The following is a 14239-nucleotide window of genomic DNA, read 5'->3' on the forward strand; positions in this document are numbered from 1 at the left end:
CGGAATTTAGGTTTCCCCCCAACCTGGTTATTACAGCTGGTGCACATGAACCAAGTAGCTATATTTTTCATAAAGTGATCTATACATGTATAAAGCCTTGAGCTTCATACCAGAAATACAGTATGGCAGATAAGATAAAAACAATATGACCTTCGATCTCAAGACATAGAGACCGAGTTATTTCAAAGAGCAGTTTAAAAAAAACAAAACACCGGCTTATAAAAGCAAAATATCTATTTATAATTTTATAATGACTACAAAGGGTATAAATTTTTAAAATCAAGCATATTTGAATTAATTTTACAAAATGTCTAAAAGCAGCGCTAGCGAAGTACATTTTTACCTATCCTTATATACAATATTTTTCCATTCAGGTGTATTCTCTATAACAACAAATTTTCACGATTTTGTTTCTGTGTCAGAAAATAGAATCATGTCAACTTGGTCCTAGTTATCATTACATATTTCTAAACATGAAGTTTTCAATACATTCAAACAATGACGAGTACAGATTGTATATGCTGCTTCTGTTATTCAACAAATTTTCATGCTTGAAAAAGCTTATCATCTGTGCGTTGGAGACCGCGACTGAGAGCATGCCCCTTCCTCTCAGACTGCATTCGTCTTCTCCTCAAAGACTTTCCCGTCGCATCTTGAATGTTTTTATCAGTTATGTTAAGTTTATCATCAAATTTTTGTACGTCGTCATCTATAAGGGCCAATTTTTTAAGATCCTGAAGGCTCCTTATTCTGTTTTCAAATCCTGGTTGCTTATCAAATTCTTCTGATAGTATGAGCAGGTCAATGTGCTCAACTGTAGAATAAGGATCGGGTCCAAGTGCTATTTCTTTCAGACGGTTTTTGCAGCGGTTCATTTCTATAATTAAATTGAAAATGTCAATATTCTTTTCATCTAAGTCGTCTGATAGCTCTTGAACGTACTTTTCGTGCGAAAGTGTTTGTCCCATGGCTTTTTCATACTTTTCCTTCATATCAGCATATGTTTTCGTCACAGTTTCTGTCACACATTTCAATCTGTATGACGCATTCTTATGGTCCGACCAGTGACAGACATCTGGGCAGACATTGCAGTATCCATCATCATCCATCACCTTGCATTTCCGTTTTTTCTCATTGTCCTCGACACGACACCTTTTGTGGCACGTGACGTTGCAGTTTATGCAATTTGTAACATTCTCATCCCATGGCAGGTCAATCTTCTTCTGCTTTGTTTCCGTGACCTGATACGTAAAGTTCTGGTTAGCCTTTATGGTATTTTTATACTTTGTAAGTATATCCAGCTGTTCTTTTAACTCTGATAATTTTGACAATCCAGCAGAAATTTGTGGACGGATGTTAGAGACGACAGATTTTAAGCGTTCTCTTTCTTCTAGGACGTCTTTTGTTTGATGCAGACTCTTAGTTTCGAATTGGTTAATATGCGTCAAAAAGTTTTCAAAATTACAACGTCCCATGTCCCAGAATGATTGCGATAAAGACGAATCAAGCATGTTCTTGTTTTCGGCAAAGAGAGCTGAATTATTGAATTGAAAGATAGAACCAAATGGGAGCTTGGATTCTTTTAATGACGCCAGTACCCGCGGTTCTGCGCCATCAGCAAATGTCACTAATGTGCAAATGTTTGACTTTATATCTTTTCCAAAAAGTGACATAATGGAACTGAAGATGTACTTCTGTACTGCTGTGAGACGTGCATCTGGCGCTTTGACTATAAAACACACAGCATCGATGTAAAGCACACCTTGTTCACCTTGCGCTGAAAATAAATGACGTATTTGGTCGATGATACCATGATCCCTTTCAAGTCCTCTAGTGTCCCCAAACCCTGGTGTGTCGATAATATTGAGAGTGTAGTTAAGCCGACTGTCTTCTGAAGGCATGATTTTATAGACGGTAATCCATTCCGTCTGAGATATAGCCTAGACAAAATAAAACTTAAAACAATGAATAACTCTTAAGAAAGAAAAAACAATGAATAACTTTTAAAAAAGCTAATTTCCAATTAAAAACATTTGATATAAGAATTCATCATTCAATTTATTCCACAAGTCTTGAAACTGTTTTTAACAAGACAAAAAGAGACAAAAATATTTTCTGCATGGTTAATGTGTTAAGCAAAATTGTCCTCTGTTCTCTGATCTTGTATTTTCTCTGCAGTTAATATCAAGCCAACCTATAAGCTAGTTTTTTTTTCGCTTGTGTATTTTCGTGAAAAAAAAACCATTTCAAAAAGTCTTTTAACCCAAGTACCTGATTGTTGATTTTCATTTCGTCTTTCTCTAACGTTACCAATGAAAATCTGAAGGGGTCCTCAAAGTTGACACCAAGAACATAATTGGCAATACCATCTACCAGCGTACTTTTTCCAGAGCCGGTTGCGCCGACTAACATAATCGTTCTTTCGTCATCATAACCCATTCTCGGTTTTCCTGGAATTATAATTTCAAATTCTTTCCATAATGACCTAAAATCAAAATTATAACGTTTAATATTTTACGTTTTTATAACTTGGAATATAGAATATTTTTTTCCGTTGTATGTATACATACCTAGTATCAATTGCCTAGTTCGTGCAGCTGTGTTCCGAGCTCTTAAATTCTCCCGCACGGGAAGTTGATATTTGTTGGGGATATCTGTGCTGATGAGTGTTGAATGTTTAATAAGAGTCGTTGCCATGGATTCTGTCGTCACAATGGAATCATTGCTTGGCCCATATGGTCCTTCCTCATCTTCGAACACTCCGCGCACTTGAAATATATATGCCGTTTTTGCTTTCAATCCTGTTATGATTATTCGATTTTCATTTTTTTCAGTTTCCTGAAATTTCCATTTTTCCACTCCCCCCTTGCTTTTATAACGGATTTGGTAATGATTGCTCGTATTCAAGGATTTTTCCCAAAACAAAGCCACAGAATTAGAATTAACACTGGATGCATAGGGTTTTCCAGGGATCTGAAAAATAGATTTGCACACAAAAATAATTAAAAATCATAAGTTATTCCTCTAGTACAGAGGGATACAAAAATTTACTATACCTTATTTCCAGAAAGTAATAATGAACTTTTGTCATCTCTGAAATCAGATAATGAGTAGAAATTAAAAACTGTACAAAACAATATAGTTTAAAGAAAATATTATTAATAACCATATGCCTTTATTTTTACCATTGTATCTATGAAAAGAAACAAAATATTTCTTCTTAATTTTGTGTTTGAAATTATGGAAATGCGGTTTTAACCTTTGATTAAATATTATTTGAATCCTTTCTTTCTTCTTTTTTAATATAAGAATATTTGTACAAACTAGTGATTGATACTAAAAATAAGAAGTCCAATAAATTTCTGCATGACACTGTTTACAATCAACGTTCTGTAAGACTGACAAATAAATAAAATTTTATTTAGTTTGTATATGTAGGTAAAACAAATACTGTAAACGTATAACAATTACTGTAATTACTTTTTAATACTAAGAAAATCAGATTAATGCCATGGTGTGTGTTTCTGAAATGAATTTGCAGATACATATTCTGTATGTACAACTAACAAGTAAGCATAATCATTTCCACTCACATGGGATTTTGGTGACACGAGGTCTGTTGGTCATTAAAGTCTTTTATGCAGCTATATTTGCCCAGGGTATGACCACGGTTAGATCGCTGACGCAGATGTTGCTTTGCGCACATCTCGCACAATGGTTCATGATCTTGGCATGTTTCACAGAAGTGTGTAGCAACATTTTGCAAATTTTCGAAAGAACAGGGACCACAATTACGTTCATTTTCTTTCACTTCGACGTTGTGCACCCTAAAGAAGGTAATAAAATAAAGTTCAAGAATGCAAATTTGAAACAGAAACCTATTCATCTTAAGAACAGATGATACAAACAAACTTTTTCTTTGAAAAAGATTTAATATCATGTCACAAGTTTAGAAAAGTGGATGGTTCTTAGAATAATTTCTCCTAAAAACTTAAAACCAATACCTTTTTATAAATTATACAATATATTACTTTTCTTAAATTGGTAGATTTTTATACCTATAAAAAGTTACTCTCTTTAATTGAACTTATAAAAAAAACATATTTTGGTTTTCCTAATATACTAAAATTGTATGTAGTTTCTACTGTATATTCAACACTGACAACGGTGTGAATGTTATAGACTTTCAAGGAATTTCAGATACAATGTACACATACTTACATTTGAGCCTGGCATTTGTTCTGTTGAAATTTTTCAATATCATCACATAAAGTATGGCCTCTACTAGATTTCTGTCTAAGATGCTGATGTGCACAAGGCCTACAAAGGGGTTCAGGATCTTCACAATCACAGCAAAAATGGGTAGCAGGATTTGTTTCGTTTTCTAAAGAACACGGTTCACAAAGTAACGTCTCTTTTTTGTTTTCCAAGGCAATGTGTAATGGACGTTCCTCGGAATATTCGATATTCTATTAATGAAAATAAGACATACTTTTTTCCCTTTTAAATCTAAAAGGTAAATAGGCAAACAATAGCATAGATGAGTTAACATAGCGCAACACAGATGAAATGTATCCCTTTTCAAGATGTTTAAAGGTTATAGTTTTACTGTAAACGTGGGCTTTTATTATATTAATTTAATATTATTATAATTATTATAATTATAATAATATATTATCATATTATTATATTACGTACAGATAGTGATAGAAAGAAAAAGTAAAGTTTACAATTACGAATGATGAGAATCTGATTTTTGATAAAGAAAAATTTCAAATGTCTTCTGAAATTTTTGTGTTGTTTTGCAACTATATCATGGACAATTATAACTTACAATACATACAGTATGATTGTTTGCTTTAGATCATTATGGGGGCAAAACCATTTTGCATGAGGTATTGAAAATAATGTATAAAAGAATCAAACAGGACATGGATAGATTGAACATATCTAACATATCTGACGATAAACACCAAGTGTTACCTGCTCATCTGGAGCGTCGTGATCTTTTTTGTCTATTTCTGAAGCTTGACTTTCATTAGGTATCGTCTTCTCGTGGACATGTCGAGGAATCTTTTCTTCAGATAATTTTGGAACATTTTCTAGTTGATGATTATTTTGTGCTAGAACATTTTCATCAATGATAAGCAATTTCCCTTTCGAAGCAGAGTTCTGTAAACAGAAATATATAACATATAAGAAACATAATTTATATATAATGCCTAGGAAGCCTTAAACCATTTGTAATATCCCATTATGTAAATGGTCTATACCTCATGGTATTGTGGCTGATCGTGTTCTCTTTCATTGGGTCCTTTTTCATCCTGTAAGTCATTTCTGTCAACTGAACTATATTTAAAAAAATGTTAAGTTAATGAAATAGGTGAATGTTGCTTTTATGCCGGAAAGGTGCTAATTCTGAATCCAGAAAGCGGTAATTTTTTATCTACCTTTGTAGATTACTTTTGTCGTATTCCATTCCAAAAGTTCTCTGGGTACTCCGCCTTACTTGCGTGCTTTCAAAGGATCGATGAACCAAAGGCACTTGTGTGTCTGAAATAATTTCTTACTCTTTCTTATACATGTAATGATAGTAAACCCCAGTCATATTTCCAAAAACGACCAAAGGCCGCCGGATTTTTAAGCAAAAATGGTATTCTTCTGGTGACAATCGGCAGTTCATCAGCTGTTGTTTTGCCCGATTTTGACCTCTTTTTGTCGGCCGACCAATTTTGTGTCCATCGGTCCAAGTTATATTTTTTTCTGCATCGGTTGCCGATTTCTTCAATTAAAGTTAACCGTCGACCAACCCCCGATCATCGTCCGACTATCGTCAGTCAGTTTATTAAGTCGGTCTTCCGTCATTCGACAATAATGGTGTCCAAAATTTCGGCCGACGGTTAAAATCAAATTGTAGTTCAGAGCTCGATAATCGGGCGACGATTGGCCAAATGGTGAATATTTAACCTAATAAGGATACATAACACAAACAAACTTTTGATGCATGGATTGGTATAAATTTTTGAACAGAAATAACATAAACAATAAATCCGTAAGATATAAAGAAATCTTAGGTGTTCTTTGCTGCCTAAAAATGCACCATTCGTCTTCTTCAGGAAATTCTATACAAAATTTTGCGCACATTTTTAATGTTGAGTCACCATTTGATAAAATTCTGCCACTTTGTCTTGCAAACATTACTCACGTAACCTATTTTATAAAAATCTATGAAGAAATTTGCTGATTTATCGGTATTCTTAGGAATGAATGTAACTAGGCATAACGTATCGTACTCCAAATAATGCCTAGGTCGCATTTCCCGGCGGATGGCCGTGGACCGATGGTAATCGGTGGTAATCCGTGGTGCGAGCGATGCCACAACATCGTTCTATTACTCCTTTAGTATCAGTCGCATTATCAAGCAATGGGGTAAACGATGAGCAACGATGCGTTTTTTGATAAAAATGGTGTGGTTGTCGGCCGGACGTACATAGGCCCAGCGATGCATTGCTAATTATTACCAAAATCAACAGCCTTAAAACATACGACTTTTCAATTTTATATACAACCATTCCCCACGGTAAATTAAAGTTCAGGCTTTTTGATATCATCGACAGCTGTTTTTTAATGAAAATAGAACTCGTAAATTTAATTACCTGGTCATTTGTCATTTGCAAAACACATTCTGGTTACACATACAAGTACTCTGAAGTTGACATCAAAGAGATGTTAGAACTTCTGATTGACAATATCTATGTGGTTTTTGGAGACCAGGTATTCCAACAATCTATTGGAAATCCCATGGGTACAAATTGCGCTCCGTTATTAGTGGACCTATTTTTATATTCATTTGAAGCAGAATTTGTGTTAAATCTTCGGCGTGAAAAGAAGAAAACACTTGCTGTTGCCTTGAACTCGACATTTAGATACAACGATGATGTATTGTTTATTAACAATGGTAATTTCCATTCCCACGTCGATACGATATATCTTGGTTAGCTTGAGATTAAAGAAACCTCAGAGTCTGACGCATCTGTTTCATACTTGGATATTTTACTTGAAAAAGACGATAATGGTAATCTAACAAACAAGCTACATAATAAACGTAATTACTTTAACTTTTCTTTCGTCAACTTCCCTTACTTATGCAGCAATATACCTTCATCACCTGCATACGGAGTGTATATATCACAGTTGATTCGATACGCAAGAACTTGCTCTACGTAAGAACAATGTTTAAAACGAGGTAAATTATTGACAAGCAAGTTGATGAAACAAGAATATCAGCCGTCTTAATTAAAGTCGTCATTTCGTAAGTTCTATGGTCGATACAATGATATTGTCAGCAAATATAATTTATCATTGAGTCAAATGCTGCCTGACGTTTTTCATACTAATTGTTAGTCCATTATTTATACACTGAATTGACGACGGATTTTTCAGTTATTTCCCAATCATGAGAAGGAGCACACGGCGGAAAAGCCCGGTCAGCAAGTGATGCTTACTCCTTCATAGCATCAGATCCCACCTCTGATGTTTCGGAGGTCCGTGTTTGCTCCTATTTTGTATTCTTTTATGGACTTTGAAATTGAATACTGTTCGTTATCTCCATATCCTTCTTCCAGGGTAATCGGCCGATGTATATTACATCGCTCTTACATTGGTGAACATCGTTCGTACGTTGGCCGACTATAGACCAATGTTTGGTCGAACATTGACCAATGATCGGCTGATATGTGTTGCCCACTCACTCAACTCTCCGATGATCATAGATTCAACAGGCACTTGACGATGCTCACCCATACATCGACCATTCTTGAAAGATGTATTAATGATGGGTTGTCGATGAGGAGCGTCGGTGGAGACATCGCTGTTTTTTAAATACGAATTATTTTCTACCAATGACCCCACCGATTCACAAAATTGCCACGTTCACGTCCGATTACTAGCTGCAGATCTGTAGCTCTCCGAAAAAATATATATTGATAGACCAGAGAGCTACAGACTCACCAATTGAAAAAAAATTTATATATATTGCGCACAAAAATGTGCGCTTGGTTCTCGATGTATTTCTCCATCTTTTTAAAACTGTGATCTCAAAATATTACTAATCGTGTGTTCCTAACATATTCTTTGACTCTTTCCACAACAAAACATTCCTCATAATTGTTGTTAATGGTCCTCCTGGTCCTGATATTGCAATCATCGAACATTTCGCTTATTTATACTGCCATTTTGGTTTCAAAGATAATTCGGTCCAATATGCTTCGTTCAGATGTCAACTACGAGAGTACTTGATAGAGGAGCGAGGAATTTTTTGAAATCTTCCATTTTTTGCAATTGAAGTAAGAATTTGGAAGAATTAACCAAGAACCGAGCGCACTTTTTTGTGCACAATAAATATACAGTTTTTCCAATGGGTTGCACTGTAGCTCCCAGGTCTATTAATATATATTTTTTCGGAGAGCTTTAGATCTGCAGCTATATATAGCGGTGTTCGGCCGGCAATCACGCCATTTTCATCAAATAACGCATCGGGTTCTCATCGTATACCCCATCACTGGATAATGTGACTGATACTTAACAGGGAGTATATCCTCCATTGAGTTATATTCTTTATCTCTTTCGGAAATTACAGAAGGAACAGTGGACCAATGGACCCTTAGCATAGGTCACATTTAAGCCGATGGTCGGGTGACTAAAGAGCAAGAGCCACTTGGGGTATTATTTGGCCCTGAGAATTTCTGAAAATACAGTACAGTATTTATCAACTGGAGTGTTGGTGACAACGTATCTATTTATTGTGACGTAATTTCACATCTAGTCAATACATTATGTCGTAAAATGCGTCATTTTCCTCATATCCTGTAAATTCCTTTGAAAATGACCTAAAGTTGAAGCTTTTTTTTCAATATTTCATATAGAGCACAAACCTCTGATCCAAAAAATGCTAATACATAACGAAAGCTTTGTTTTTGAAGATCAAAAACATGTTTTAATTTTTGGATCGTGGGATGTGCTCATATTTTAATTCTTTGCTGAAGGTAGTCAAATACGCATGTTTTCTGTAAAATTCTGGAACATTGCATTTTCTCAAAGCCTGTTTTCTAATATGTAGATTCTCAAAACGAAATTTTAATCTACTTTATTTTGATATATGAAATGGGAAAGAGGATGATAGTTAATTAATCGAAATAAGTACCATTTTATGCATAAGATGGCTCTTGCTCTTTTTCTGGTCTTGAAAGATCATGATCGGGCAATACAAGTGTCGGGCGACACGGAGCAGTCACATTAATTCTTAGGAAAATCGATAGCTTGGATAAATAACACACAAAATCTTTTTTCTTACATCAGGGATATTTCACATTTATATCTAAAATCGTTTTGAATACCCAGTAATTAAAGAATTTTATTCTTTTAATTGATAAATCTCTCCAAAAACTTTAACCGTTGACATTTTGTTGAAAATATGCTCCGGATGTTAGAGGACGATGCCACTTCAAATCTTATTACTCTAATAATTATTTTCAAGTTAACATGATAAAACTTCGTATTTGTTCTGCCAAAAACACACACACAAAAATATCCACCCGGAAGATTCTATCAAAATACATTAATTTCTTTAAAAAATATTAGCTCAGTCTACGTAATTTTAGGACTATGTCGCTGGAAAATTAAAAAAAAAAACCCTTACTTTCCAATTTTTTTTTGGAAGATACATCTTTAAAAGATGAATTTGTTTCTCGACAATTTTGTACAACTGAATGCGATTTTGCCATTGAAAGGTCGATTGTGTAATTTTTAATTTCTCGATTTTGTCTTTGTTTTTGGTGTCATTAGACTTGGACTTTTGAAATTTACATTGAATACCTTGCGTATTTTATTTATTTCAGGCATCGTTTTATATTTATATTTACATTCTTTTATTAATTAATTTATTTTTCTCTTTTGCCTTTCATGTAATCCATATATTTTCCACCAAAAATGTTTGAATTAAGTTTCTTACCTTTACTTACAAGAAATCTCATCGATTTTTGTTGAGATTTCAACATGCAGATTTTATCCTCCACGACTAAACGTGTCGAAAAAAAAGTCACAAAAGTTGGCTGATTGCCACCTTTTACAAAGAAGGCAAACCGAAAGGAAATAGCATGATTTCAATTTAAGCGTTTGAAAATTGTTCTGTGTCAAATGAAAAAAAGGTACAAAATATATATTAGGAGCAGGAGAATTTTTTGAACTATTTTAACGGACAACCCTCATAAATGTATTAAATTACCTGAGATGATAAAAATGATGTTCACTCCATTTAGGAAGAGCCTGTGTAACTTCCAGTAAAAAAGAGGAGTATTTCTATAAATTAAATTCATTCTTATTACATACTTTTGATTTATATAGATTTATATTTTTTTCTCGTAAGATTTAAACTGAATTTTAAACCTTACACCTCAGTCTGCTCAGATCGAACATATAATGAAGTGCATTGGTTGTTTTAACGTCCCTCTCGAGAATTTTTTACACATATGAAGAGCTGCAATTTTTCCTATGCTCTGCACTCAGGGCCATTGAGCAGTGAGGGATCGGGACCTCGGTTTACACTGTCCCATCCAAAGGGCCGGTGTAAAGACGAATAATGACCCCCATCGAATAATGACCGGGGTCATTTTTCGACAGCGAAAAATGACCCACGGTCAAAATTCAACGGCGAAAAATGACCCCCGGTCATTATTCGACGTAGAAAAAATGACCCTTTTGCCCGTAGAAAAAGTGGCACCACCCTACAAATTTGCAGAACCCACGTGAAGAAAAATGACCCCCGTAGAAAAATGACTCCCTGTGGATTAAAGCTGAAATTTTTAGGCCCCCCCCCCCAAAAAAAAAAATTGATAAAGAAGCATATAGGCCAAAATGCTCACCTGAGCTTATTTGGAATAAATTGATATGTTGATCTTATAACATACGATTACAGCTATATTTTAAGGTCAATGCGATGATTCAGAATCTAAAGGAGTAAAGATTTATCGAGCCTAAAGGGTTAGGTAAAGTTTTTTTTCGATGGTGGAAATCATTGTACTGCATGATAGAAAAAATCAACAGTATCATATATTATTATATACTCCGCTTGAAAAGCGGGAGGGTATATAGTGATCGGGATGTCCGTCCGTCCGTCTGTTACGCTTTGGGGTATCCATCTGTTATCCGCAACTCCTCTTATATGTAAAAGATGTGTTTGTGAAACAGCTATGCCCCTGTATGGCAACATAGCGATGATTCAACTTTTCTTAAATGCAATTTAAATATAATGGTACCCAAAGTAGTGTCTTCTCACAAGAAATACAATTACAAAATAGGAAGGCCCTAGCACCACTTGTTCAAAATTAATGGCTAAGGATAAGACTTAGTGTTTGAAAGGTAGGTCAAACTCAAAGGTCAAAGAGTCAAAGTTGATGGTTTCTTAAGAAAAGTTTAATGTAACAAGGATTACATCTGAGAAGTATGAGAGTACGTATGTCTAGTATTTTCCGTTTAAAAGTTATAGCCACAGTAAATTAAAAATTTGGCATTTTTTTGTAAAATGGGACAAACTCCAACGTAAAGGTCAAAAGGTCAAATTTGGTGGTACCCAAAGTAAGGTCTTGTCACAAAGAATATACACATATTGAATATGAAAGGCATAACTACAATAAATGAAAAGTTATGGTCAATGTTAAAGTTTTTGCGGAGAAACAGACCGCCAGATAGACAGACAGGCATACAGACGGCCACGAAAAAACTATATATATGGCACGCCAAATTCACAAAAATGAGATAATCATAGTTTCACAATCGATAAACTAGGTTTATCGGTTGTAAACTATAGTTTACAAACCGTAAACTATAGTTAACAACGTTAATCTATATTTCACATCTGTAAACCATAGTTAACGCGATAATCTATGTTTCACAACCGTAAACTATACTTAACACCGAAAACAATCATTTGCGATTGCAAAACATAGATTATCTGATAAATACAGTTTCACGATTTGTAAACTATAGTTTACAAACCGTTAACTATAGTTAACGATCTGATAAATATAGTTTCACAATTTGTGAAACTATGATTAACAACTCTTAACTATAGTTTACAATTGTAAACTATAGTTTACAAACGTGAATCTATGTTTATCAACAAAATCTATTGTTAACGCTTTATTACAGACAGATAAACTTAAATTAACATTCGTAAACTATAGTTAACAACCGTTAAATATAGTTTTACAGATGACAACTATACTTAACGAATCGTTAACTATAGTTTACGGTTTGTAAACTATAGTTTACAGTCGATAAACCTAGTTTATCAATTGTGAAACTATGATTATCTCATTTTTGTGAATTTGGCGTGCCATATATATACCCCCGAATCTTCGATTACAGGGACATAAAAAGAAATGGTTTTCAATTAACTTTTCATATTATGATACAGTATAAAGAAGACCTAACAGAAATGAAAATGTTTGTTCTGATTTTCATATTAAATTCTCTGAAAAATATACTCAGAACTGGGTAAAAGGGTGGAGTAAAACAAGAATTAAGAAATGTAATGAATACTGTGTGCTAAATCAAAAGGTTATGTCTACATGTATAGTTTTGCATTAGAATGTGTATTTTACACTAGCCCATAGCTTTACAGACCATATTTTTAGGTGTTATACCCACCCCATCCCCTTAACTTATTTAGGAGGAAGTCGATTATCAACAAAAGCAACAAAAAACTAACCTACCTTTATTTTCCTATAAGGAGGGACTAAAATAAGCTTAAAATAATCTACTATTCTACTAATTTTCAACTGGTACTTTGCCACAATACTTTCAAGTATACCCCAACCAACATTTAAAGTATGCTTTAATCATGGCGAAGTAAATTATGATATGATAGTTCTTGTGAGAAGGCTTAACTTCATTTCAATATTTTATCTAGAGCCTCTTTCAGTATTATTGAAAGGAATAAAATTTATATTTATAATTTGCTTTTCATTTATTATTATTATTATTTTTTTTTTTGATTTAACGTAATTTTTTAGGGGGGGGGGGTTAAATATTTCCTCCTCTTTCATTGTCAAATAGGATTTGCCAAACTTATACAAGCTAAAAGTTGAAATGAAAGAAAAATTAATTTTTTCTATTAAAGAGTATTGGAAACTGATTGTTGCATGGTTTGATTTCTAAAAACAAGTGGAATATCATTCTTTAAGCAAACACTATAAGGAGGAATATTAAAAATAAATTTTATTTACTTGACAATTAAAGAATCTCTTTTCACTTTAAAGGGGGTCTTTTTTCAATGGGGGTCAATTTTTTTATAGGACTAACATATAAAATAATGACCCCTAGGACACTTTTTCTACAAAAAATGACTTTTTTCTATCTATAGGGGGTCATTTTTTGTCGTTGAAAAATTACCCCCGGTCATTATTCGATGGGGGTCATTATTCGTCCTGCCGGTCTCTTCGTCCCACAGTAGGATTCGAACCCGCGACGTAAGGATCAACTCCTTACTTCTTGACTCTAGAACAGACGCTCTAACCCTGCGCCAAAGAAAATGTTAGACTCCTTTTATAGTTAAGCATAGATTTATATAGGAAAAGGGTTTTCAAAGGCAAAACAATTGAATGCCTCATACAGTGCAATTTGACAATATTGATATTTTCATTTTCATTCACATATAAAAGTAAATACATGTATGAGAACTACAGTTGGGAATGTGATAGGATATAGTAATTTATGAATTATAGCCTTCGTCCTGTTTGTTGGCCAGAAGATTTCCATTAAAAATATGATTAAATTCAACTTCCTACCTTTGCTTACAAGAAGTCCTTTTTATTTTTTCTTGAGCTTTCAACCCGAACATACATTCTCCTTCTCCACAACAAAACTCAAGTTTTGGCAAAGTCAGACGAGTTGGCAAAATGCCATCTCTTAACGAGAAAGCAAACCGAAAGGAAATGACATTTCCATTTCAGTTTGTAGAAATATTATTGTGTATTATCTAAAATACGGGTGAGAGAATCGGAATATCACTAGGCCTAATGTTATCAACATGTCTTAGTTTCAAGGTTCCCTCTCAAACTTTAACCCCACCCCCCATATCCCCATCCCTTTCAAACATAGTGTATTTCCCTCGACTGATTCTACGTCTACTATTTTGTCTACATTTCATTTTTTGAATTAATTCAAGCTATTTCTGTTTTTC

The 14239-nt window shown here is 34.0% G+C and overlaps 1 protein-coding gene across 2 annotated transcripts; it reads right to left on the minus strand.

The window, feature by feature from the left end:
- Positions 1–305: 305 nt before the first annotated feature.
- Positions 306–13973, minus strand: LOC134234413 (uncharacterized). Of its 2 annotated transcripts, none has more exons than XM_062716476.1 (10): positions 13838–13911; positions 5451–5544; positions 5274–5349; positions 4984–5172; positions 4222–4469; positions 3594–3827; positions 3057–3093; positions 2571–2973; positions 2272–2450; positions 306–1940 (listed from the first exon to the last, which is right to left on the minus strand). In XM_062716476.1, coding segments are annotated over exons 1-10 (2856 nt in total). In that variant the 5' UTR covers positions 13839–13911; the 3' UTR covers positions 306–545. The 2 variants fall into 2 exon arrangements, with proteins under 2 accessions (XP_062572460.1, XP_062572461.1); XM_062716477.1 differs by having other exon boundaries at positions 307–1940; positions 5451–5551; positions 13845–13973.
- Between the last annotated feature and the right edge of the window lie 266 nt (positions 13974–14239).

This window comes from Saccostrea cucullata, unplaced genomic scaffold, assembly GCF_032062105.1.
Source record: "Saccostrea cucullata isolate Sc308-1 unplaced genomic scaffold, CSIRO_AGI_Scuc_v1 ctg3876, whole genome shotgun sequence".
Lineage (NCBI taxonomy): Eukaryota > Metazoa > Mollusca > Bivalvia > Ostreida > Ostreidae > Saccostrea > Saccostrea cuccullata.

Coding starts and splice junctions, on each gene's coding strand:
- LOC134234413 (XM_062716476.1), bottom strand. Junction 3,094..3,593: donor TCGTGTCACCAAAATCCCAT/GTGAGTGGAAAT, acceptor ATCTGATTTCAG/AGATGACAAAAGTTCATTAT. Junction 2,451..2,570: donor AACTAGGCAATTGATACTAG/GTATGTATACAT, acceptor TTATAATTCCAG/GAAAACCGAGAATGGGTTAT.